The following is a 24,192-nucleotide window of genomic DNA, read 5'->3' on the forward strand; positions in this document are numbered from 1 at the left end:
CACTGGCTCCGAAAGCTTACCTAATTACAATCTTTTATGTGTGTTTTCTGCCACCTCTTGGTGAGTAGATTTTTTATCTATCCAATTATCTTATTTTGTCAAAAATTGATGGTTTTCATTTTTATATTAATTGTAATGTCCTATTGACATTTACATATGTCTATTTTGGGCATAAGCAAAATGAAACTGGGTCTTTCCTCATGTTTGACCTAAAGTTATCCACATACTCAATTTTCAATGTATTTGGGGACACTAACAATGTCTTTCAAACTTCGGTGGAATAAGTCACACCAGTTATGGGACACTGGAAGCCTAAGCACCAACTTTCTCTATTTTGAAAGGTCATTTGTAATTTACAGTCAACTCTCTCCAATATTTTGTTGCAGACAGATAGGTTTTCTGCATGCATGAGATCTTATAAAAAGAAATTAGACAGTTCACATTACTAAGGGACTATTTGTTCTGGGCACAATACCATGTCCTGACGGAAACATCATTTAGACTATGGTTATGGACAGTTTTTAACACAGTGACTACAGGTACTAGTGATGTGACAACACAGTTTCATATATAGTACCAGTTACCTGTCTCTCTCTTATGGTATCTTGCCAGTGACTGTCAATTAATTGGGTGACTGTGCTTGTAGAGCTGCCACATAGTGCACCATGGTAAGCACTCCAACAGTAAGGAGAGGTTCAAGGTGTCACTTCACACATGAAAACTAAGAGGTAGGAACCCAGTAGTAGATTTGCAGCCACAGTGTTCCATATGGAGGCTGCCTGTAACAGCAGCTAAAATAATGGTTCATTGTGCATCATGATGTGGTCTTACAGCCAGAAGAATTTCACTAAACACAACACTTGTAACTCGTACAGTTCATTTTTTATAATATATCTGGATTCATAAGCTGACTTTCTTACCAAAGTCACATTCTGTTCCCAGTTGAACAGCTAACTCTAAATCTTTCTGTGTGACAGGACTTTCCCTGCATGGACTAAATGTGAAATTATTAATGTAGCAAGCCACTATTATTGTTAGCCCTAATAGAAATCACTTCAAACAAAATATTGAAATTAAGCACTTTTCATAAAATGAGAAAGCTTCATAATGAAAACTATAGTAAATTTGGTGGTAGTCTCAAGTTACAGAAAGTTGAAACAATTGTTCCCCTTTAATATGAAACATTCAGTGACAGAAAGAGTGGAAATCAGAATCTGATAAACAATTGTTGAACACTTCTACAGATAATGGCTGTTTAAAGACAGACACACATGCATATAACTACTGCTTTTAGAGTCATATAGGGAATGTTCTTATAGAATGAAATGGGACCTCTTATGTTGGTCAATCTCTCACACAGGAGTATGATACACAAGCATACCAGCAGATTGTGTTACATTTAGACCACCTACAGCTTCTTGCTGGAAACTTCACATCTGGCACAAAAATATGCCACATAGTTCTCACAATCAGTGTGAAGAGTGGGTCTATGGACATATTCCCAACCTAAGAGTACTTGTCTGGCCATCAAACAACCAGAGTTTTGTCCTTTAAAGCAAGTTAGCATTCAGTAAGGCATATCTGTGCATCTTGGATGTGTTTCAATAAATTTTCAATGGTTGTTGAATGGTCTGGCTCCCCCACACTAAGTCTCAGAGTACATTACATAACACCAGATGGCCACTACAACTGGGACAAAAGAATGTACTACTAGGTGTGTGTGCAATCAAATAAAACTTGTGCCTGTTACTGGAGACATATTATTGGTCATCTGTAAAACACCAGTATGTAACTGTTTTCATATGAACTACATAACAAGCACCTTCTTTGAAAGATTTATTGATCACTGAGCTAACTGAAAAAGAATACTGCCAGAGGGTGTGACCATCTGACTAACTGGCACGACTGAAGTCAAAATAAGTGAAAGGCAAGTATTCACCCTACAGTAAAGATACATAGAACACAGATCACACTGAAAAAGGGAATATTCATGCTTACAATCTATTGTCAAAGCAAATGGTGTCCTCAAATACCTCTCGTATGCACCTTTATTCTTTCTTCTGCCAAATTATGTTTTTCTACATCACTTCTTATGTTAAGTTTACCCGGGTATCATTAATCCTCACAGTTACACACTAAATACGACAGACAAACTTTCTTCTGTATCTCCTCCTTTTACACAATTTTTGAATAAAGCAGATATTGGAAAATGACTGCTGGTTTTGACAAGTGATGTAATGAAAATGTGCCAGATAATGAACATGGTGACTGCAACATCATTTCTTGGCTGTATTTTGAAACACAAATAAAACAGTTTTGATTGCAAGAAGTTATTGCATCAAGCAAAGAAATATTTCAAGTTATGACTAAAATGCTCAATCACAGAGTGCTGAGAGAAACATTTATCAAAAAGAATACAAATCAAGTACCAGTACTGTAAAAGGCACCTCTACAGCAATAATGGATGCTGCAAAAAATGGTACATACTTTTGTTAAGAGAATACTGTAAATACTTGAAGCTATTATCACAACTTACTCTCTAGCTATACAGCTCAAAAAGAGACTGATACAGTATCATATATATCTTGAGCAAATCAATATGGTTATTGCAAGAAGACCTTCAACTACACACTGGAAATAAAACAAGTACTGTGAAGGTGCAGTGGAGACCACAATACACAGAATGAATTTTTTGTAAAAAAAAAAAAAACTTTTTTGTACAGAAAAAATACCTGTAGATCTACTAACTGTCATTCCTGTTGAAACGAAACAAAATTTTTTCCTCTTACACAAAATTAAGTACGTAATTTGTTTTAAAGTCAACAAAAGTGTGGCAACAAACAGTGACAATAATTCAGTTCAAAATGCGCACCAAGTGATACCATGCAGCCATTACTATTAGACCACTGGCCAAAGCTGATGCCTAGTATTACAAATGCCTCTTGACCCCAATTTTCTTATTTCTTTTTGCCTTTTTTTTTTCTTTTTACATATTATTCAAGCAGTTTATTTCTAAACACGCCACAACACTGCATTTCTTACACGCTTGCACTTTTCGCTTGATCATGTGACAGTGCGCACACCATATATATCTGGTGACAAACTTACAGCTGATATAGTGGATCCGTTACAAATGTAAAGTTACATATGTTCCATGTCTTTGCTACTGACAGAGATTTATTCAACTGGAATAATTTCACATTTGTTCAATTAATCGCTCTTCCTATTAGTATCCAATCTCTCATTGCATTTGCATAGCACATAATTATTTGCTCTTATTTCTCTATTTATGAACCATCTTGGTATGATATTAAATTATATTTGTAATGCAGTCTTTAGAAGAGCTACATAACTCACCTCAAAATAAGCAAGAAATTTATATATATATATATATATATATATATATATATATATATATATTTCTTTTTTTTTTTAACTTTCGAAGTTTGTGTCTCACATTATGTCTTACATTGATAAATTTTAACTTATTTATAGGACAAATGACAGTGAGTATCCAAAGAACAATAAGAAAGAGCAATGGAATAAATGAAGTGTCAGTTGACTGTTGGTCACAGGATATATTTGACAAAGGCTGTTTACTCACATAAATTCAGAGTGAAATTGCAACACTGCCCACTCCAAAATGGACTGCAGCAGAAAAAAACAGAGATTCAAACTAGTAACTGAATAAGTTAGCTCCAGTATTTATGTAAATGTGTGTTTTTTTATAGTCAAAAAAGTGAGATGGATTACAGCTAATTACGTCAGTAAATTATATGTTATTCAAAAAGAGGACATCTGCATTGTAAAAGACAAATTATGTAAATTGCTAGGAAGAGGAACCAACCAGGTTGTATGCAATCAATATGCCTCACAACCAACATCACAACGAATAAGCTCTTTTCCAGACAGTTATTCAATAGACCAACATGGAATATTGGCATTTATTCAGTTAAGAACAATGGAGCAACACATGTGTCAAAAGTCTGAAAATGAGGACAATGGAGGGACACGTGTCAAAAGTCTGAAAACGAAACACTTTGAATAATCCTAAAATTGAGGAAGCATTCTTATATCCAGAATGAATATTCACTCTGCAGTAGAATATTTATTGATCTGAAACTGGGTGGCTGAACTGTGTGCAGAGCAGGACTTGACCCCATTCTTGTAACTTCGCATTCTGTCCAAACAATCACTCTTCCCATTAGTATCTAATCTCTCATTGCACTTACACAGCACATTATTATTTGCTCTTATTTCTCTATTTATGAACCATCAGAATTTTCTTGCAAAGTTATTCTGGTGTAGTTCTGTGAAAAACGTATGTGAGATCATCATCTGCAGAACTAAATTTTTTGTATTGGCCTCCAGCAGTTTTAACAGAGGATCAAGTACGTAAAAAGATGAGGGCTAGTAGAAATCCTTGCGTAACAGAAGAGACACTGAATTGATGAAAGGAGAAAATACAAAAATGCAGTAAATGAAGCAGACAAAAAAAGGATACAAATGCCTAAAAAATGAGATCGACAGGAAGTGCAAAATGGCTAAGCAGGGATGGCTAGATGACAAATGTAAGGATGTAGAGGCATATATCACTAAGGGTAATACAGATACTGCCTACAGGAAAATTAAAGAGATCTTTGGAGACAAGAGAACCACCTGAATGAATAACAAGAGATCAGATGAAAAACAAATTCTAGGCAAAGAAGGGAAAGCAGAAAGGTGGAAGGAGTACAAAGAGGGTCTATACAAGGGTGATGTACTTGAGGACAATATTATAGAAATTGAAGAGAATGTAGATGAAAATGAAATAGGAGATATGATACTGAGTGAAGAATTTTATAGAGCACTGAAAGACCTAAGTTAAACCAAGGCCCCAGGAGTAGACAACATTCCTTTAGAACTACTGATAGCCTTGGGAGAGCCAGCCCTGACAGAACTCTACCATCTGGTGAGCAAGATGCATGAGACAAGTGAAATACCCCCAGGCTTTAAGAAGAATATAATAATTCCAATACCAAAGAAAGCAGGTGTTGACAGATGTGAAAAGTAATAAACTGTAGGTTTAATAAATCATGGCTGCAAAATATTAACACAAATTCTTTACTGGAAAAACTGGTAGAAGCCACCTGGTTGGATTCTGTAGAAATGTTGGAACACGTGGGGCAATACTGACGCTATGACTCTTCTTGGAAGAGAGAGTAAGGAAAGACAAACCTGCATTTCTAGCATTAGTAGATTTAGAGAATGCTTTTGACAATGTTAACTGGAATATTCTCTTTCAAATTCTGAAGGTGGCAGGGGTCAAATACAGGGAGCGAAAGGCTATTTACAATTTATACAAAAGAGTCGAGGGACACAAGAGGGAAGCAGTGGTTGAGAAGGTAGTGAGACAGGGTTGTAGCCTATCTCCGGTGTTATTAAATCTGTATATTGAGTAAACATGAAAGGAAACAAAAGAAAAATTTGGAGTAGGAATTAAAATCTATGGAGAAGAAATAAAAATTTGGAATGGACAGTGTCTTGAAAGGAGGATATAAGATGAACATCAATGAAAGCAAAATGAGGATAATGGAAAGTAGTCAAATCAGGTGATGCTGAGGGAATTAGATTAGGAAATGAGACATTTAAAGTAGTAGATGAGTTCTGCTATTCTGGGAGCGAAATAACTGATAATGGTCGAAGTAGAGAGGATATAAAATGTAGACTGGCAATGGCAAGGAAAGTGTTCCTCAAGAAGAGAAATTTGTTAACATCGAGTATAGATTTAATTGTCAGGAAGTCTTTTCTGAATGTATTTGTATTGAGTGTAGCCATGTATGGAAGTGAAACATGGATGATAAATATTTTACACAAGAAGAGAATTGAAGCTTTCAAAATGTGGTGCTACAGAAGAATGCTGAAGATTAGATGGGTAGATCACATAACTAATGAGGAGGTACTGAATAAACTTGGGGAGAAAAGCAATTTGTGGCACACCCTGACTAGAAGAAGAGATCAGTTCGCAGGACACGTTCTGAGGCATCAAGGGATCACCAATTTAGTATTGGAGGTAAGCATGGAGGGTAAAAAATCAGAGAGAGAGAGAGAGAGAGAGAGAGAGAGAGAGAGAGAGAGAGAGAGAGAGAGAGAGAGACACCAAGGGATGAATATACTAAGCACGTTCAGAAGGATGTAAGTTGCAGTAGTTACTCGGAGATGAACATCACAACAACAGCAACAATTGTGACTTGTATGGACTCGTCTGGACACCTTTTTTAACATAACATCACAGCATATTCTACTTTGAATGTACCCCACGTACAAACTGCCAACAACATTTTTCTGCACCTGAGAACTATCAAAATTTTTCCATTTGCCTATGAAGGTAGATAATGGGAATTTTTAAAGGCAATGAAAAAGTTAATTATGAAGTCTTTCCATTTACTAAAATGACAGCAGAATTTTTGTCACATTTTTCACAGGCTTTAAACACACCTACACTTGAAATTTAGTTTTTACCAATTTTCTTGGAATAGAATACAATCTACTTCTTTCTTTAATGGCTCTATTTTTAATAGTTATCCATAAATGCACATTACAATTTAATAGTGGTGGTGGTGGTGGTGGTGGTGGTGGTGGTCTGCATAATTATGTACACTAACATCAAGGAAGGGCTGAAAATCAGCCATATTTGTTGGCTATTACTGTGCAAGTCTTGGTATGGAATTTAGGAATGACTGACATTTTAACTGCAGAGTTGAATATTTGCTACTGTAAATAAAAAGCAAAATACTACAAACAAAGTACTATGAAGTTTATTTTTATCTTCCAGTTTAACTTGAGAGAGAAATAAAATGGCATAAAAGAGAAAAACAGCAAAGTTATCTAATGTACAGAAGGGAAAAAAATCACGTAAAAAAAAAAAAATAGAAAATTACCATCTGCTGCTCTAAGTTTTGAAGCGACAGTGACTGAAGAAAACATTTTGCTTTAATGAGCCTCATAATTAAGAACATTCAAACTTTGAATGACTTCAATTTATGAAAGATGGTGTTATTCGCACCACACTGATAATTCTCATTTAATTATCTACTTCATAGGAGTCATTCTCCAAGGTTTCTACACAGATCACTTTGAATTATTTTTGTTAGCTTTGTTACTTTTCCAAATTCCATTCCATTCTCCCGGAAGAACTGTTCCCAATGTTGTATTACTTTTTCTTGTGCATGGTGCCTTTATCAGTCTTCCGATTAATTTGATGTGCACCCTCACTCACCTCGCTTGTAGGCACATCATATGAAAACAGCCAGCCAGTATACAACCATGGGAGTAATGCTGTCAGTCAATCTAAAATATGGTATACAATTTCCTCCACTGCATTTTATGTTGACTGTTTCACAAGGCAATTATGTTTGACTTTTGTTCAACAGCTCAACATGCTGTACTTGCACTGCTCATGATAAAGACACATGTTGTGCTACATCCAAGTTCAGGACTAAATCTGCCAAAAGCACAAACATAGTAAGTACACTCTTTCACAGGCAAACAAGCGTCCAAATACGCAGCAGATTCTCTGTTGACTGTATCAATACCTCAAAATATCACTGCACATATTCAGCAGCAGATAACTACGAGTGAAAAACTGAATGATCCCTAATCATTTATATCAATACCTTCATACTCTCCAAACCAATTTCTTCACCCACACCTGTGGACACCAACTCTATAGCAGGACGGAAGACCACTGGATCAGATGTTGCTCACGACCTTAAAAAAGGACACTGGTCACTTTGGAGCACTGTGAATCAACTTGGACTGCCCAATGTGTCTACAAGGAATGGTGCAAAACTTGCAGCAATGTAAGACGGTGCACGCACAGTGGTCAAGAAAAGGTACTATCTAATAAGAATCAGATATAAGTGTCAAGGCTTGTTAATGACAGTCAGTTTCAAAACCAACAAAAATTTCAGCTCTCAATGAATATAGTTCAGTCTCGAGTAGTTTCTGTTCAAACAATGCGAAAGTAACTGAATGCAATAGGCATCTGGAGCTGGGTACTTCGCAAAAGGTCATCGCTTTCAACACAAAAAGCGACCCATCTTTAATGGACCAAAAACACTTTGATAGTAGCTAACTAGAGGCATGCAGTGTGATCCAATGAGTTGCAATTCTGCCTCTTTTCAAAGGATGTGAGACAATGAATGAGTGCATTGGTGGACTGACAAGGTTCATAGCCTGCAGTGTGTGGAGGTTGTTTTTGTGCTGTGACTTGGATCCATTCATTTAGGTTACTGTGAATGTGAACATGAACCAGGATGTTTATTTCAACATTGTTGGTGACCAAGTGTTGCCTGCATTTTCTTGATAGCACGATGTGGACAAACCTATACTCCAAGATGACAACTGCTGCATTCATACGGCTGCATGCAGACATTTCCAGTTTGGCAAATACTCGGCCTGCTAAATTATTCAAATTTAATACCACAGAAAATACTTTGAACTTTTTGAACAGCCAGTGAAATGTAGCAATCTACAGCCCCACAATTTGGTAGCTCTATGGAATCTAATAATCCGTTAGTGGTTTCAGCTGGATATGGCATAACTGAAGGAACTTGGGGACAGACTCTCACAAAACTGAGTTAACTATCTAGGCCAGGATTGGTGTTAATGTGGTACTAATGTGGCGTGTCCTCGTGGGAACTAGTTTTTTGAGCAGTGTGCTTGCCAGGCTTGGTATTAAAGACTTGTTTACATCAGTTACCTGAACCGATGCTGAAAGGTGTAACACATCATTTTATAGTGGAAAGTTAGATCAACTGAATGGAATATGTAGTGTCTCATTCACTAACAAAAAACACATTTTTCAGTTTGTGCTGTCTCTGAAACCTGGTTAAAGCCTGCTAAGGACTTTCACTTCCTGGAAATGACACACTCAGAAGTGACAGGAACAACAGTTTAGGGAAAGTAGCTACACTAATCTTTCTAAGGGTATTCTTGAACAGGCAAAATCCAGATATACAAATTGAAGCATTATCTAGCAGGTCATAAGCATTATCTACCGGTAGCACAAAATCTAACCTGAACAGAATGCATGCCTATGGGCTACTCTGCCAAGAGCAGATACAACACCCATAATATGAAAACTGAAAAGAAGAGGTTGTAGTGGAAGATTTTAACACTCAACACACAGTATCAGCAACTGCCCTCAGCTTCGTACCATTAGAAATTTTACTAGCAACCAATTGAGAGGTAAAAGTAAGTCATCTGGGCTCTAGCTACCTATTAATTGTTTTGAAGCTAGGAAGATTAGGGTTTCAAATCCTGTTAACGGAAAGGTCGTTAGGTATAAAGAACAAAGACAGAAGAGAAGGGGTTGAAACTGGCCCCGTCATTTAAAAAAATGACTTTATAATCCGGGCATTTGCCTTTATTGATTTACAGAAGCCACAGAAAAAATTTATCATAATAATCAAGTAAGGATTCGGAAGCCATTCTGCATCAGAAATAAAACTAGTCACACATGGGTGTTTGAATGGCAGGGAGCCACCAATGACCATAAGGAAGCACTGAGGAAATATGAAGCACAGCTCTCAGCAAAACTATGTCAGTTTACATAAAATAGAAGAGGATACCATGAGAATGGTGTAAAGTTAAGAGAATTTCAACAATTTTGTTAATATCTGAAGCCATTCTTCCACAGTTGCTATTTCAGTTATGTTTATCACGTAGGTACGAAAAATTTCAGATGCAATTTTTCCTTTTCTATGTCACAAACATAACAGAACTTTTACAATTCCTTAATCTAGCCAAATGTGGAACAGATGCTAGTGAAAAAGACATACCAATAGCCAAATATTCTCCAAGCAAAAATGGTCCAAGTCTTGACAAGTCACCTATTTCTAAAGCCATTCTCTACTGCCGATCAATAAACACCTCTAATTTTTTGTACAAATAGTGCTTTTGATACAAACAAAATCCACAAAAACAATCTTCCATTTCTGCAAATGAAGGGAAACAATATTTACCATCTGTTTATAACAGAAAATGGAATGAACACTTTAATAATAGGTTTATAAAACGTGACAGAATATTACCTGAGCTAAACTGTGGAAGAATCTGATTCAGTGACATACTGCCCATTAATATAATTACAAGACGCTTTTAGGGAGCTGGAGCGGATGACAAATCTGGTCAGAATGGTGGTGGTTGTTTGCATATCAAGTGTGACATACACAGCAACCAAATGGGTTTTTCAGTAAGGGTTGGAACTTAAGAAATTCTCATTCATTTGATCAGTGAGACAACTCTTTCTCCACAGATATCTGCCTTCTAAGTGTTTTTCAAACCAAGCACTCTCAGTGAAAGCTACGAAAATAAAGGAATGGAACATATCTCATGTCTTTGTGAAACATTTGACATCATTTCTCTTATCCTGCTTAGCCTGGTGGTAACTTGTTTGCCTACCATGCTCCTGGCTGGGAGATTTTCTCTGCTCGTGGACTGGGTGCTGCTTTGTCCTCATCATCATTTCACCAGCACCGACATGCAAGTCGCCCAATGTGGTGTCACCTGAAATAAGATTTGCAGCTCGACAGCCGAACTTCCCCGGATGGGGCCTCCCGGCCATCAATGTTACACAATCATTTCATTTATCATTTCTCTATGGTGGACTGCTCCTTATCACACACAAGGAATGAATAATAGGATCAAGAGCTGCACTACATGTATGGGGTTGTAACAGCGTTCAGTTTTGGCATATCCCTCACCTCCCCCACCCACTATTTAAAATTTCCACTACTGACAAACATTTATAATCTAAAGAAGGTGAAACTCTGCAATATGCAGATGGCATGGAGAATAAATCTCTAGAAGGCTGCAGATTGTAACTGGCAGCTGCAATGTTTGTGCACAAGTAAGAGTTAAAAAACAAGCAAGATGAAATACCCACACTCACAGCAAAACCATCTGCATCAACGTTTTCTAGATACAGAATGTCTCACAGAGCTTGTTGTGGTAGCTCCTTACCAGCCTCCTGAGAAGGGGATATAGGCTGCAAGTGAATATATGTCGCACCTAAACTTCTGACAGGAGATTATTGTAAAAAATAAATCTTGCACCACTGAATTTACAAGAAAATTCAAGACTTTGAATTGCACTTCCTCCCGCTCTTTCTTCAACACCCGCACAACTGCTACTACACACGTGATGGAGGCACTAAATTATGTTAGCAATCTACATAACAACCGGGCAGTGTAGAGCAACAATATTACCGTATGCTTGCGACAGATTTTCATACATATAATGAGGGCTAACAGTATAGACAAAGCTGGTTCACTATGAGACCCATATGCCAGGTGCATGCATACATGCTACAGTCTAAAAACAGAAGTCAAAACAGAAGACAGTGTGCTTCAGACCCTTTTGGTAATCAGCACCTCAGCCATCTCCTCCATCTCTTCACAACACAATAAAACAGAGTGACTCTTCAACAGGACAGGATTTGTGTATTGAGAGGTCTGGTGATGTGACTAATTTAAGAGGTGAAAATGGGAAAGATGGGAAAGAAGTGCACTAGTTACACAGTGAAATTTAGACTTCAAGTTATAAACGATGCAAAGGAACGCGGAAAGCAGGAAGCTAGATGCAGATTTCATGTTAAGGAACACAACATTTGCCGATGGTGTGAAAGTGGAGAGAAACTTTTAAATAGTTAAAAAAGTAGTGTTCACTTTCAGGCGAAAAGTGCAAACATCCAGATGTGGACAGAGACTCGATTTTATAGTTCAAGACAGGAAATATGAAGATGCTGTTACAATGTAAATGATTCAAATTGAAGGCTGAACATAAGTGAAACATTTCTCCAATGCTATTTAAAAGTTTCGTACGGGTGGGTTTGGCGACTACGCAACAACATAACCTATCTGTTCTTCGCAGAACTACAAATGCGCAAAAAAATGTTTCAAGTGCATGAAAAGTCTAGTATCTCTTTGGTATTACATGAGCCAACTTCAAAGTAAAATTTTTTATTTACCTTCCCAAATATGGAATCCTGACCAAATGCCAGTCCATTTTGAGATGCCAAACAGCACTACAGGAAATAATGTATGGGAAGCCAGTGTGCAAATACGTACGTGTGGTGCTGCAAAGCAAAAGCACACAGTGATGTAGAAAATTATTGTTGATGGACGAAAATTGTCAGTGTATGTGGCTTTCAATCAGAAAACCATCCCCAAGGGAGAAAGCTTCCCAGTTGTAATTGTAAAAATTATTATTTTATTCACAGTCGTTATTCTTCAGCAAATGTAATGTATATTTCAGAACAAAAGTACGCTGTCACTTGCAGACAGAGTTATTTCACTTTACCAGATTTGACAAATTAATTTGTCTTCTTCATATGCCTACAAAATTACAGATATTATGAATCGATAGACCTCGGCCATACATTTGTGCAAATTACAAGGCACGTTCAATAAATAATGGAACACATTTTATTCTCTCTGTCAATTTCGCACGAAAAAATGCAGAATTTGTTGTGTGACATTTTGGAATATTTCCATTTCAGCTCCTAGAGTTTCATAAAGTTCTGATAAGTGGCGACGCTACACGTAGCCTTCAAAATGGCACCTGTGACACGGGTGTGTTCCAAGCAGAGAGCCGACACAGTTTCTTTTGGTGGACAACCAGAGCACTGCAGATAATCATCGGCACTTGCAGAATATCTACACAGACACACTGCAGTAAACAAAAGCACAGCGAGTCATTGCGTGAAGCATCCGTCATCGTCACGACAAGGTCACACAAAACTGTCTGTTCTCCTGTGTGTTGACTGGCCACACAAAGCTGTAACTCCTGCAGTGTTAGAATGAGCCACACATTCTCATTTGAGGTGATCAACGGATCACAATCGAACACCACGCTACACAACTAGATATCTCTGTTAACAACTAGACATCTCTGTTAACAGTGATGACACATTCATCCACTCGTCGTCGTGTTCCCTCTGCCTAACAGAAGACCAGAAAGGGCAATTAAGGACCACCGGCACACAACTGCTTGCACATTATGAGGCTGTTCGTGACAATTTTTTGTTGAACATTGTCACAGGTGATGAAACATGGGTTCGTCACCTCAAACTGGAAACAAAACGGCAATCCACAAAGTGGCGCCACACCACGTCTCATCCGAAACGAAAGTTCAAAACCGCAACTTCAGCCGGTGAAGTCGTGGCAATGGTCTTCTGGGACTGAAGGGTTTACTCCGATGTCCTCCCTCCTTGTGCAACGATCGACTCTGAAATGTATTGAGATACCCTCAGTAAAATGAAGAAACAACTGCAGTGCACTCATTGCCACAAAAATGCAAATGAATTTCTCCTTCTCCATGACAATGCAAGGCCTCACATAAGTCTGTACATCCAAGAGGAGCTTCGTGGAACTTTTCTTCTTCATCCACCCTACAGCCCAGAGATCTTTTATCTTCTGACTTCATCTGTTTGGCCCAATGAGGGATGCACTCCACGGGAAGCAGTGCACGGATGATATGGGCAGGTTACTGGTGCAGCAAGAAGTTGGCTCCAATGTCGAGCGGTAGTATGGTACTGCGCAGGTATACAAGCCCTCCCAGTAAGGTGGTGTAAATCTGTCACACTGAACTGAGATTATGTTGGAAAATAGGTTTTTTTTTTTTGCCAAGAGAGTGGACAATACCACCAAGGTGTAACGGAATCCTTAATAAAACCAATTTGTTTTCAGAAAAAAAGAAAAATGAATTGCATTACTTATTGAATGCCTCACGTATAACATACTTACTTACTACTGGTTTAGCAGATGTAACTTCTCCATAGAAGCATAATGCTATGACATGTCCAAGCATGCACAAATTGTATGTTATTATTATAAACTAAAATCTTATAAAAATAAAACCAACAAGAAAGTAAATTCCCCTAAACTCATTAAAAATGGCCTTATTGTTAAAAAAAGCACTACAATCTGATTTCTAAGTGATATTTCATAGTCTATAGCTAATTTGTTTAAAAAATATGGTACCAGTGTGTCCTTTACCACCAATAATGTCACCGGGTTACTCTTTATATGTAGTGACAATCCTCCAACTGACAAATTTCTCAAATCTGGGGTATAAAATACAATGTAGTATGTCCGCGTTTTTTTATACAACAGACTGGCAGGGCCTTTAAGACCTGCTTTCATTAGAACTTGCTCAACGAAGATGTAGATAATTCATGTAATTCAACTTTTGTAAAACATCTCAAAATTGAGAAACACATTCTTCTTCTTCCTTCCTAACTAAATATGGAAGTTTTTCGTATAGTTGATAATGGCTACAAAATGAACCTTTTAGAAGAATTTGAAATATATAAACATTCCCACCTACATTGAAAAAAAGAATGATCATCTTGCTTTGAAAACTGACACTATTTTGACAGTACATCATCTCTTACAATTTTTTCAAATATATTGTATATAACTTCCTTATATACCTTAGTTACACTCTTTATAGCCTTTTATACATTTTCCTTGCTGCTGGCACAACGGCTTGACATGTACACAGAAGTGATTTATTTATTATAAATTACCAATCTGTCACTCTTGTATTTACAATAATCACATTCATTCAGTACATTTTTGGACATAGTACGGCATTATGCTTCTGTGAAGAAGATATTGACTTCTGTAAGTAAGTTTCCACAATACATTTCTTATACTTTACACATACATATGCACAAGGCCTAATGATTTATAATAGCCATAATTTTGTAGGCTTTCAAAGATGACCAATTTCTCAAAACCAGCAGAGCGAAATAAATTATGTCTGCAACTGATGACTGAATTTTATTCTTAATTATAGTAAGACCTTGTGGTGATGGCTAGATGAAAGAGGAAGTGGCCCTAGACTGGATTTCGGCAGCCAGGACTGCTCTTCACTCAAAAGCAATGCTTTTATTGGATAGTTTTCATACGGAAACTGGCGATCGGGTGAAACAGAAACTGAAAGAAGGAAGCTGTGATGTAGTGATTACTCCTGGTGGTATGACAGGTGTGTTGTTGCCTTTGGATGTATGTATCAAGCATCCCCTCGAAGCTAGTATAACACAGTTCTATAGAAATTACATCGTAAACACAACAACTTCAACATCAGGAGGCCATTTGCAACGTGCGTCTGTGACAGAAATGTGCCACCGGAGTATGGCTGCTTGGAAATCAATATTGGAAGAACGTATCATGAAAAGATTAAAAAAACAACTGGCATTTCCAATATACCTGATGCAACTGAAGATGACCTCCCTTATGATAGTGACTCTGTGCAGAATTACAGATCACCTAATGGGGGTGATTGAGTTCGATTTGGATAAGTAAAAAAGCAGGTTGATTTAGTTTTGTGAAACAAAGTTGTTTTTCTTTTTTCAAGAACAGGTACTGCATTTGCAAAAAAGGTATAAGTTTTTTGGATTTTTCTTCCTATGCCTTTGATGGTTTACAACAGCAACTGCAGTAAGTTGTAATGGTAGTAATTTCAACTCACAAGATATGGGTGCAAATTTACGGAGCCTGGAAATTTCCATTCAAAGAACATTAATGTTGTACTAGGAGATTTTAACTGCCACGGTCTCGCATGGGGTTATAAAGAGACAAATGACGATGGCGAAATGCTGGAGACCTGGGCAGACCAGGCTCAACTGAAATTGATACATGACCCAAAGTTGCCTGCATCATTTAACAGCGGAATATGGAAACGAGGATATAATCCAGATAACATCTTTGTCTCCGAAAAGGTATCCCTGCAAACTGTAAAGCAAATCGAGGACCCAATTCCAAGATCGCAACACAGAGCAATAACTTGCTGCATTACTGCAGTAATCAAATCAGATGCAATGCCCTTTAAGAGACGCTTCAATTTCAAAAAAGCTCATTGGGAACTTTTCACAGGGGACCTTGATAAGGAGATCTTGGAAATTAAACCAGAGATACAATCATATGAAACTTTTATAAACCTTGTCAAGAAAATCTCTCGACGGCACATACCTAGACGGTGCCGCACCCAGTATATCGCTGGACTAAATGGTAGCAGCAAGGAAGCCCTGAAAAAGTATGAAGAACTGTACAATAAAGACCCCTTCTCAGAGGAAATGATACAGGCAGGTGAGGTACTGATGTCTGGTATCTCCGAAGCGAGAAAGGAAAAGTGGTGCAACCTCCTACAAGAGACGGACATGAAGCACAGCAGTAGGAAGGCATGGAAACTGGTCAAAAGTCTCAACAACGACCCATCAGAACCACAACCAAATTACAGTGAAGTTACACCTGATCAGATAGCTCACCAACTACTCATGAACGGAAAAACTAAAAGGAAGATCAGGAATGGCAAAATTAAAAGAAAATCGAACGAGGAGATTAGCTTCCTAGCTCGCCCGTTCTTCATTCAGGAGCTACAAGATGCCATCAATGATTTGAAAAACAATAAGACCGCTGGCCTCGACGATCTGAGATCTGAGCAAATTAAACATTTTGGACCGGGAGTACAAGCATGGATCCTAGAGCTAATGAATAACTGTATTACAACAACGCAAATTCCTAAACTGTGGAGGAAAGCTCGGGTTATTGCGTTACTAAAACCAGGGAAAGACCCAGCTGAAGCTAAAAATTTCTGGCCTATGTCACTGCTTTGTCATTTATTTAAAGTGCTGGAGTGAATGGTCCTCAAACGCATAGCCGATTATGTGGACAAAGCCCTCATTAATGAACAAGCTGGATTCCGACCAGGAAAATCATGCTGTGGCCAAATCCTTAATCTCACACAGTACATCGAAGACGGCTATCAGAGAGGAGAAGTAACTGGGGTTGCATTCCTGGATCTCAGTGCTGCATATGACACAGTTAACCATAAGTTGCTTACCCAGGAAGTGTATAATGTCACTAAGGAGTACACCGTTTCTATGTTCGTGCAATGTCTGCTACAAAACAGACGCTACTATGTAACCTTACAATCTAAAAACAGCCGATGGAGGACACAGAAAAATGGACTTGCACAGGGTAGTGTCTTGGCTCCAATATTATTTAACATCTACACCAATGATCTTCCCATCAGCCACCAGACACGAATGTTCATATATGCTGATGATGCAGCAGTGGCCACACAGGATAAAACCTTTGAACAAGTGGAGCAGAATCTCACAGGAGCCCTAACAGAACTTGCTACCTATTACGACGGCAATAATCTCAAACCAAACCCTAGTAAATCTCAAGTATCCGCCTTCCATCTTAGGAACAAACAAGCCAAACGGAAACTCCGAGTCATGTGGCAAGGGGAAGAGCTGAAACATACAAACAGCCCAAAATACCTGGGAGTAACATTGGACAGAGCACTTACTTTTAAGCAGCACTGTCACAACACTAAAAAAAAGGTCTGTGCCAGGAACAACATACTGCGGAAGTTAACAGGTTCATCGTGGGGAGCTCAACCACATGTTTTGCGCACCACGGGTCTGGTGCTGAGTATCTCAGCAGCGGAATATGCGGCGCCAGTTTGGAGGAACTCTGCTCACACTAAGCAAGTTGACATCGCCGTAAACGAAACTGTACGTATTGCTACAGGATGCCTCAAACCAACCCCCACAGACATCATGTACCCCATCATAGGCATAGCACCACCCACTATCCGCAGACAAGTAGCCGCCGAGATCGAAAGATCAAAACAAAAGAATGATCCTCAACACCCGATGCATATGCACCGAAAACAACGTGTCCGGCTGAAATCCCGCAGGAGTTTCATTGAAACTACTGAAGAGCTCGCCACCAAGCCCGCCGCAAGGCGGCTATCTCTTTGGGAAGAAATGGTGCCACACTCCACAATGGAACTACTTGAGGAGGGATCTGCAGGATTTCAACTACCTTTTACAACTTGGAGGTCATTAAACCGGCTGCGCACTGGAGTAACTGGGTGCAAATCAAACCTATTTAAATGGGGTTACAGTGATGGCTACAGGTGTGAATGCGGAGCAATACAGGACTTGGACCACCTACTGATCTGCCCAGATATGCCTACAAAATGCACTAAAGATGATATTTTGAAAGTCAATGACAAAGCAATCTACGTTGCTAATTACTGGGAAGGGATGATATAATTGGTGCATCCGGACACGGAAGAAGAAGAAGAAGAATTTTGAAATCGGCAATTTATGATCTGAGAGGGAAAAATCTCAATTATAGGCTGCACCACGATTTTTCAAGCCAAAATTCAGGGAAAAAAAAGGTGCAGACTACGTTCATTATTACCAATCAGCCATGCATAAATGTGATGACGAAATTAACAAATGCCAGTAGAGAGCACTGAAGAACCTGTGTGCATGTGATATGTTCCCATCCATCAATACACTATACACTAGCGATTGCAGGACATGAGTCCCCACCCACGTATGCCAGTGGCCATACCTTTGTGTTAAATTTGTTTTGAAAAGAGGTCAAAAATCAAACAATCTTTAACTGTGATATAACTGACATACTAAGAGATCTTCTTCTTCTTCTTCTTCTTCTTCTTCTTCTTCTTCTTCTTCTTCTTCCTCCTATAGTAGATCATCTTCACTCCCATCTAATGCGTTTGTTACACAGCACTTTCTAAAACCATTCACAAATGATGCACTGAATGTGTGTGTCCAAGCAGCAGACAGCTCATCACCACTTCTGAAACTTGTACTTGCAAAGTAACGCATCCTGCAATGATGACAAGATCTGTGTTCAGGGTGAATATGGACAAGGAAAAAAAAATCCTCAGACTTTTCCCGGGTTTCTCCAATTGAAAACACCCTTTTCCTGGATGAAAATACACATATTCCCTGGTGAAAATACACTTTCTCCATATTAAGTGACAGTATACTTTCCCTTGGAGCTGTAAAACTTATCAATCCTTTGAATGGTAAGGGTTTTATAACCCGGTTAGAACTTCCTGGCACTTTATGAAACAAAAAAATAATGTGTTTTTGAAAGATCTTTGATGTACAGCAACATGTTCACAGCATATTTTTGTGTTACCAAAGTATAAATATGGATTCCACCAAACACAGCATGCTAGTTTACGAAGCACTGAAATTGAGATTCCGATATGCTTTTGTCAGCCAGTAATAGCTCGGGTGACATTATTCTGCCAGTAAATGACAACAGATATTCAGAACATAGGACATCGTACTCAGCCAACAGCAACATCACTAAGTAGTGTGAACACGCAAATAGGAAAAGTTAATGGTTTCAATTAATATACATGTAGTATAGCAACAAGTAAAGCTAATATGAAACTTCCTGGTAGATTAAAACTGTGTGCCCGACCGAGACTCGAACTCGGGACCTTTGCCTTTCGCGGGCAAGTGCTCTACCATCTGAGCTACCGAAGCACGACTCACGCCCGGTACTCACAGCTTTACTTCTGCCAGTATCTCGTCTCCTACCTTCCAAACTTTACAGAAGCTCTCCTGCGAACCTTAAGATATATCAAAGACAAATGTGACAGTTAAATTTTAAATGATGACAAATGTCTGGTCTTTTGGGTCTGAAATTTTTCTGGTCTTCTGGTTCAAATGGCTCTGAGCACTATGGGACTTAACATCTGAGGTCATCAGTCCCCTAGAACTTAGAACTACTTAACCTAACTAATCTAAGGATATCACACACATCCATGCCCGAGGCAGGATTCGAACCTGCAACCGCAGCGGTCGCGTGGTTCCAGACTGAAGCGCCTAGAACCGCTCGGCCACACCGGCCGGCTCTGGTCTTCTGGGTCTGAAATTTTTCTAAGTGGTTGGTCCTCAAATTGTAAAACTTTGACAGAGTCAAACACTCCGTGATTTAAGAAATTTATCGCACATTCTAACACACAAAGTAATTCATCTTGCATAGAAGGAAATTTGCTTTCAAAGTAACACTCCTCAAACCACCATTCACAATATCTTCCCGTGATCTGTTACAAATTTAAACAGTTGTGATGCCACACTCACTGAAAGCAGAATGTTGTTACAAAGTATTGCATAGTCTTTGTATTGAAGCCTTTGACATGTCGGCAGACAATTGTGTTTGCACTGTGTTGATGTACATGGGAAATTTTCTTTGAAACTTAAGTTGTATATTGGTGTTTTTCTCTCATTTACATTTTATTGCTGCGGTATTATTCTGCAGGAAAGGGCTAAAGTGAAATTCTTACCAGTCAAAATTACAAAAATTTCACTCAAAACTAAAACAATGAAAAATTTCCAGAATTCAAAAAATGCCCACGTTATTCCCAGTTTTCTCCTAGATGAAAAAATTCCTTGATTTTTCCCAGATTTCCCACAGTGTATACACCCCGTGTGTTTAATTTCAGGATTTATGCCTTCACTGCTGGTGTCACATGCCCCTTGAAAGCACAAAGGATCCCACAATCTATAGAAGAACACCTGGCCTCCTGCTTGAGACTATAATTAGTCAAACTACAATAAACTCGTTAGTTGTCCAACATTTTCAGTTGAAATGAAATATAATGACACCAGGAGGCAGCTTTTCCTTTGGTATAGTTTTACAACTGAGGACGACTTGGGTCACATCTTTGTCACATCGGCAAGAGCACACATCATAATGGTGATTGTGATCTCCTACCGCCGATTGTGATTTCCTACTGCCCATAGTGCGAACCAGTACATTTTTGGTGTCTTTCTCTTCAACTGTAAACTGACTCCTTCCACATCATTTCGATAAAAGAATTGTTCAAATGATCTGTTGAACATTAACTAACAGTTGTACTGAATGTCATGCCAAAGTAAACATGAGTTTCCTTTCTGATTAACCCTAAAAAGGTCCGCATGTTCCTTTCTCAGCCTTATAATGTGTTGCTGACACACTACCAACTTCTCCTCATACCATACCAGAAGACACTGGGCAAGGAATGTTTGATGTCGCAGCCCAAGTCCACTGCACGACATCATCCTTGTACACCACCTACAGCTGGCTGTGCCAATGCACAATGTTTATTTCATATGACATCGTGGGGAAACTACCAATCCATTTCAATATTTTCAAAAAGTTCAATCGGTGGCCCACTGGAAGCTTTCCTAGTTGAATTTGCATTTTTTAGATGTCCTTTGTACTTTTGCCAACTCCGAACATTGGCTTTTGTGACTCCGCACTTCCTCAAAGCTGCACAGTTGTTTATTGCTTCTGCATACTGAATAACCATTTGATATTTGAATCAAAGTAATGCCTGGATCCTATGGAAAAATTCCATGTTGAACCAGAATGCTCCACACCGATCCATTATACACTTCACACTGAAGTTTAGAAGAGGGATTTCCAAAGTAGAAAATAAATAAAATGCCGCAACAAGCATTTCCTACTATTGTATAACAATGCTCAAAGTGTGAGTGTACATTCTAGGTTAAAAAGATACACATGGCAGAGAGTAGAGTTACTGCTTAATGGAAGTTCAAGGTTATTGACAGTTTTCCCACAACATTATAACCATTGCTAAAACATTGAAGCTAAATAAAAGTATTTAACTCGAATCTTATTAGATGCATCTGGTTTGTATATATGTAACAGCCCCCAGCTCAAAAATAGCCTGTTCAAATTCTGATGGAGTAAGAATTTTTTGTAACCAGTACACAAGGAGAGACAGTGGCATGCAATTTATAATCATTCACCGGAGCCTACTAATAGCACAAAATTCTCCACTGTGTCAAATGGGTAGCTGGCATGCAACACTGCCAATGGTGAGCTACCTGCTGGACAGAAACGTTGTGCTTGGTTGCCCTTACTACTTTTCACAAAGAGTAGATTACATACCATCTCAAATTATAACACCCTTCCTTTCTTTTCCATAATAATTTAGTCACAAAGACAGCTTTGCCTTACACATACATTCCACACAGTCATAAAGAAGAAGCTGAATTTATGTGGCTGCATACCCGAAATTTTATGGAACAGTCTTTACGTTGCGAAAGCACGAAGGTGCACAACAGTTTCTTTGTTTACTTTATATATTTAATACATAAATAATAAGAGAAACTTTCCAGTCTAAAAGGCTGCTCAACCTAAAGGCTGAGAGTACCTTTGTTCATTGTGATTCAACTCGTGGTTTGTGGCAACCAATGTAAGACAATTTTTGAACTGCTCCTTTTATACCTGCATATTCCAACCTATAATTAATTTTGTAGAATTTATATGCTGTGAACTAAAATTATTATAAAAAAGAACAATAAGCAATAGTCTAGACAAAAACATAATGAAAAAAGGAGCCATACTGTAGTTTGTGTTGGGCAAAATTGTATAGCAAAGGATATGAGAAAGGATATCAGGTCCCGAGGTCCACTGCGATGCTCTAAGGTTAGGTGACCCGCGAAGTCATCAGTAACCAAATTTGGGTCACCCCCAGGTAGGGATGCGCATATTGGGCAAACCTGTGTGAGAACAGCAAAGATTATATTTTGTAACCTAAAACATAATAAAAATGCACAAAATGGATGCAAACTACTTGAGATAAATACCTGACAGGAAAATAAATTTAAAAAACCTACTGTCAGTCCAGCCAACAGACACTCAAATCAAAAGGTAAAGGGCAAGGTACCTTAAAAAGTTATCAATTTCTTAAACTTTTACTGTTGTATGTAAGTGGTCTGCAATGTACAGTATGATCCACGAGGTGTCAAAAGTAAAACACTATAAACAATAAACTATGCAAATTTATTGCTTGTTAACAGTACATAAATGTGTAGGAGACTCTGGACTTTGTACCTGAATTTTCTGTTACAGCACATTAGCAACTACATGTCCGCCACTGTGAATGTAGCACATTTAATGCCCGACAAGCACATTGCGCAGTGTGATATGCAGCATTTCTTGAGTGTTTTGTTGAAAGGTCACTATAATCTGCCTCCATAGGTCAGACAGATTCTGTGGTCTTTAAGCTTACACTGTTGAACTGATGTAGCACCACACAAAGAACTCCTTAGGGCAATTAAGAAGCCACGAGATAGGTCCACCATTCAAGCACAGCGATAATTTAATATCAGGTTTAATTGTTCCCACATTATGATAGCCCAATGTGGTGGACTGCCAACCTGCTGATAGATATTGGTGTTCGGTGTCCCATCTTGCTGTAGCTGAGGGCCACATACAGCTCAATCATTCCAATATAACTGACGGTACAAACGGTCACCTCCGCAAAATGGGCTGGAGGCTCTCTCTTGGGTCACTCAGCACCACACATTCACTTTGGTACTGGCTCTTTCAAGCTTTTACGAGACTCGTGAATTCTCGGTTCCCAAAATGATACAGTTATGAGTGTTGACTCAGCCACTTGCATGAAATGTGGTTTCATCCACGAACATCCATCAATTTAACCACTGATAATTTGCTTCCTGCCACACACATCATAACAACAAATTGGAGTTGAGCTCCATAATTCAGCTGTGTTGGTGCCTGTGAGTGCCGAATATGATATGGATACATGTTAAGGTATTATCTAACAATCCTTGGACATGTTGTGTATGGTGTATTCAGCTCTGTTGATAAATGGCAGAGTGACTTGCGTGAACTCGGAATTGTGGCTTATCAAATATCTTCTTCCATGTTTCTATCACACTGCCTTCCACCTGTGTGAGGCATCTACAATGTATTTTCCAAGGACATGTTGCACCATTTAACAATGTCTCCATGTGATGGGACTTACATAATGTACTGACATCTGAAAGTTCGCTGGGTCTATATGACACTCAAACATTTTGCGTACTGTATGAGAAACTGAGTGCATCATTGTTGCCTAATTACCATTTTCACTTAATCGAGACGCACGGAGCGTGTTAACTTGTGCCACATTCGTACAACATTTTTCTGATGCCTGGTGTTTGTGCTGTGAACTATGTGCTATTGGCTTGCCTCACAGAGCACTGTCAGTCATTGTTAACCCACATCATATTATACTTTTCTAAGATCTCAAACAGATTCCCTTTATAACACAAGTTTTCAGCACCAAGAACCCCCTGCTAACACGGAAGGATCCGAAAAATTGCAGAATTTTGGCACTTTTCTCAGTACAATTTGCACTAGCTAACAGTCTTTCACACCAAATACTTATCAAGATACAGTACTTCAAAGCAATGGCAAATTTCTCAAAACATCAATAAACTCCAAGACATGCACCTTTTAACATAACTTTCATTTTACAACATTTTTTTTAGAA

The 24,192-nt window shown here is 38.5% G+C and overlaps 1 protein-coding gene across 2 annotated transcripts in view; it reads right to left on the minus strand.

Moving 5' to 3' along the window:
- LOC126188076 (E3 ubiquitin-protein ligase KCMF1-like) overlaps positions 1-24,192 on the minus strand; it is a 95,460-nt gene that overhangs the window by 48,799 nt on the left and 22,469 nt on the right. The window contains exon 4 of one of the 2 annotated variants that reach the window (XM_049929525.1): positions 22,295-22,411. In XM_049929525.1, coding sequence (XP_049785482.1) covers positions 22,295-22,411 — 117 coding nt within the window. The remainder of the gene's footprint in view (positions 1-22,294; positions 22,412-24,192) is intronic. The other variant, XM_049929526.1, reaches the window with a different exon arrangement.

This window comes from Schistocerca cancellata, chromosome 5, assembly GCF_023864275.1.
Source record: "Schistocerca cancellata isolate TAMUIC-IGC-003103 chromosome 5, iqSchCanc2.1, whole genome shotgun sequence".
Taxonomy (NCBI): domain Eukaryota; kingdom Metazoa; phylum Arthropoda; class Insecta; order Orthoptera; family Acrididae; genus Schistocerca; species Schistocerca cancellata.